This window comes from Embiotoca jacksoni, unplaced genomic scaffold, assembly GCF_022577435.1.
Source record: "Embiotoca jacksoni isolate LCO1_2020_lvr unplaced genomic scaffold, fEmbJac1.0.p SCAF_67, whole genome shotgun sequence".
NCBI lineage: Eukaryota > Metazoa > Chordata > Actinopteri > Embiotocidae > Embiotoca > Embiotoca jacksoni.
The window spans coordinates 95,001-97,500 of record NW_027185422.1 but is presented as its reverse complement, the minus strand read 5'-3'; the positions used below and the strand labels follow the sequence as shown (position 1 = coordinate 97,500).

The 2,500-nt window shown below is 47.4% G+C and overlaps 1 protein-coding gene across 6 annotated transcripts in view; it reads right to left on the bottom strand.

The window, feature by feature from the left end:
* LOC138214048 (rho GTPase-activating protein 12-like) overlaps nt 1–2,500 on the bottom strand; it is a 36,634-nt gene that overhangs the window by 657 nt on the left and 33,477 nt on the right. For all 6 annotated transcript variants that reach the window (XM_069175396.1, XM_069175398.1, XM_069175397.1 and 3 more), the window contains 5 exons: nt 1,539–1,637; nt 1,292–1,369; nt 1,064–1,198; nt 841–946; nt 1–344 (listed from right to left, as the gene is read on the bottom strand). The exon at nt 1–344 is cut by the window's left edge and continues 657 nt beyond it. In XM_069175396.1, the coding sequence (XP_069031497.1) occupies nt 170–344; nt 841–946; nt 1,064–1,198; nt 1,292–1,369; nt 1,539–1,637 (593 nt within the window). In that variant the 3' untranslated portion in view covers nt 1–169. The remainder of the gene's footprint in view (nt 345–840; nt 947–1,063; nt 1,199–1,291; nt 1,370–1,538; nt 1,638–2,500) is intronic.

Sequence of the window (2,500 nt, the reverse complement as noted above, 5' to 3'; positions counted from 1 at the left end):
TCGATGTTCTGGCTGCGTTGGTCCGAAGCCGTCGGATCGGAGTGAAGCCAGGTTGGTTTGAGATGAAGAGAAGCTGCCGGGCCGAGCCGGGCCGGTTCTGGCCGGGCCGCATTAAAGGATGAGCTCTGCAGCGGGAGAAGGAGAAGAAGAGAAGCTCCTCCTCCGGCGTCTACCTGCCGAAAATGTTCTCGTACTCCAGCAGAATGAGCTCCACGATCTGGTTCTGGTACACCATGTGGACCGCCATGTTCCAGGTCTCGGTTTCGGGCCGCAGCAGCGTCGGGCCGAACACGATGGCCACGCTCTGGGTGGTCATACGGTTCTCCTCGCCGTGGTCGATCACTCTGACAGGAAGAAGTTTCACATAAAAACATCATCAGAACTGATAAACGAGCTGCAGGCGGTTCGACAGAAACAAACATTTAAAACCGCCGGTCGGTTCGGAGGAACATCGATTTACACGCTGAACAGGAAGCTCTTCAGTTTCACTTCTGAGCGGCTGATTTCTGCTCCTGATTAAATGTCACTAAAAATTATAGAGGAATCATTTATGTGTCTGCACCGCTATAAAATAAAAACGACATGACGTTGAGCTCTGCTCAGGTTTGATGGTTGTTTTTCAATATTCATAAGATTAATCAGAAATTCAAATAAATCACCTGTCAATCACTGCAAACCTGCAACTTTATGTGATTAACGATGTTTTCATGAGTCGAGAACGATTCTAACCAGGAGCGAGAAATAAAATACAAATAAAACAAAAACAATTAAAATAAAAACGAAATGTCAACAAAATAAAATAAAACAAAATTACTGAATGAAATCAGATGTTAGTCTCACTTCCTGAGGTGTTTGAACAGAGCCTGCATGGTGTCGTGGTTCGGTTTGGGCAGCTGTCTGACCAGATCTTTGATGGACTGAACTCGCTGCTTGTAGTCGGGTAGTTCTGCAGAATAAAACACAGAAAGTCATCACGGTCTGAAAGCATCAGAAAGAACACGCGTGAGGCTCCACCCGGAACGGTGGAACGATGAACCCGAGCGAGGGAACGGCGCCGACGTACTGATGGAGCCGATGAAGTCGTGGAACAGGACGTAGCTGAAGAGCGGCTCCGGCAGCTCTCTGAAGTACATCTTCAGCGCTCCCGTGGTCACGTGGATGTCCTCCCACTTCCCGTCCGACAGGTTCACCTTCTCATCTGGACACACACACATCCTTCGTTCAGAGCCGCCGCACACACACACTCTCTCTAAATGATGGACAGCAGCAGCTTCAGGGGGCGGGGACTCACCGTGATTGACAGCGAAGCGTAGTTTTTGAATGACAGCCAGGTTCCCGCTGACTCTGTACAGCCCGTCCACACACAGACCTGCGGGGGGAGAGGGGCGGGGCGGGGGGAGGAGGGGGGAGACGTGTTCATCAACACCTGCACATCATTCTGACAGTCACAGCCCACCTGTGGTATCGCTGGGCATTAAGCCCCGCCTCCTTTGTTTTTACCACAGGCAGGTGAACAGAACCACTTCCTGCTGACCCACCGTTGTTCTCCACGTGGTCGATGCACATCCTGACGAAGTCCGGCACCGAGCTGCTCTCCTGGTGACACAAGCTGGACAGACTGCAGCCGAACACCTGATCTAAAGGACGCAGGAGACGAAACCGCAGTCAGAACCGGTCCAAAGTCCTCCAGCTGGTTCACCAGCACCGAGTCACGCTTTTATTACAGCGAGACGATTCTTTCATTTGTATTTCTAGTTAATCATCAGAGAATCATAAACCTTCCCCTGACTCCTGTCAACAAATCGGTCGATTAAAGGAACAGGAAGTCAAGTTCACAGCAAATAAAACTAATCATTACATTTTAGTAAAATATCTGCTCATTTTAAATTTGCTGGCAGCAACACAGGATGATGTTCACCACTGAGCTGCATCAACTCTTCTTTTAACAACACTCTGGAAACGTTGGGGAACTGAGGAGACCAGTTTCTGGAGTTTTGAAAGTGAAATGTTAAGAGTTTTAACATCATCTGTGAATGCAGCGATGAACTGTGTTCACAGACGATGGTTTTCACAAGTGTTCCTGAGCCCATGCAGTGATTTCCACTCCAGAATAGTGTTTTTAATGCAGTGCTGCCTGAGGGCCCGAAGATCACCACCATCCAATAATAGTTTCCAGCCTTGTCCCTTGTGTTCAGAGATTTCTCCAGATTCTCTGAATCTTTTAATGATATTATGAACCGTAGACGATGAAATCCACTAATTCTTTGTAGTTTTACGTTGAGGAACATTATTCTTAGATTGTTGAACTATTTTCCAACACAGTCTTTAACTGCTGAGAGACTCTACTTCTCTGGGATGCTCTTTTTACACCCAGTCATGTTACTGATCCGTTGCCATGGTAACTCACTTAGTTGTCAGATGTTCCACCAGGTGTTTTTTGTTTTTTTATCGTTACACAACTTTTCCATCTTTTGTTGACTCTGTCACAACTTTGTTTTGA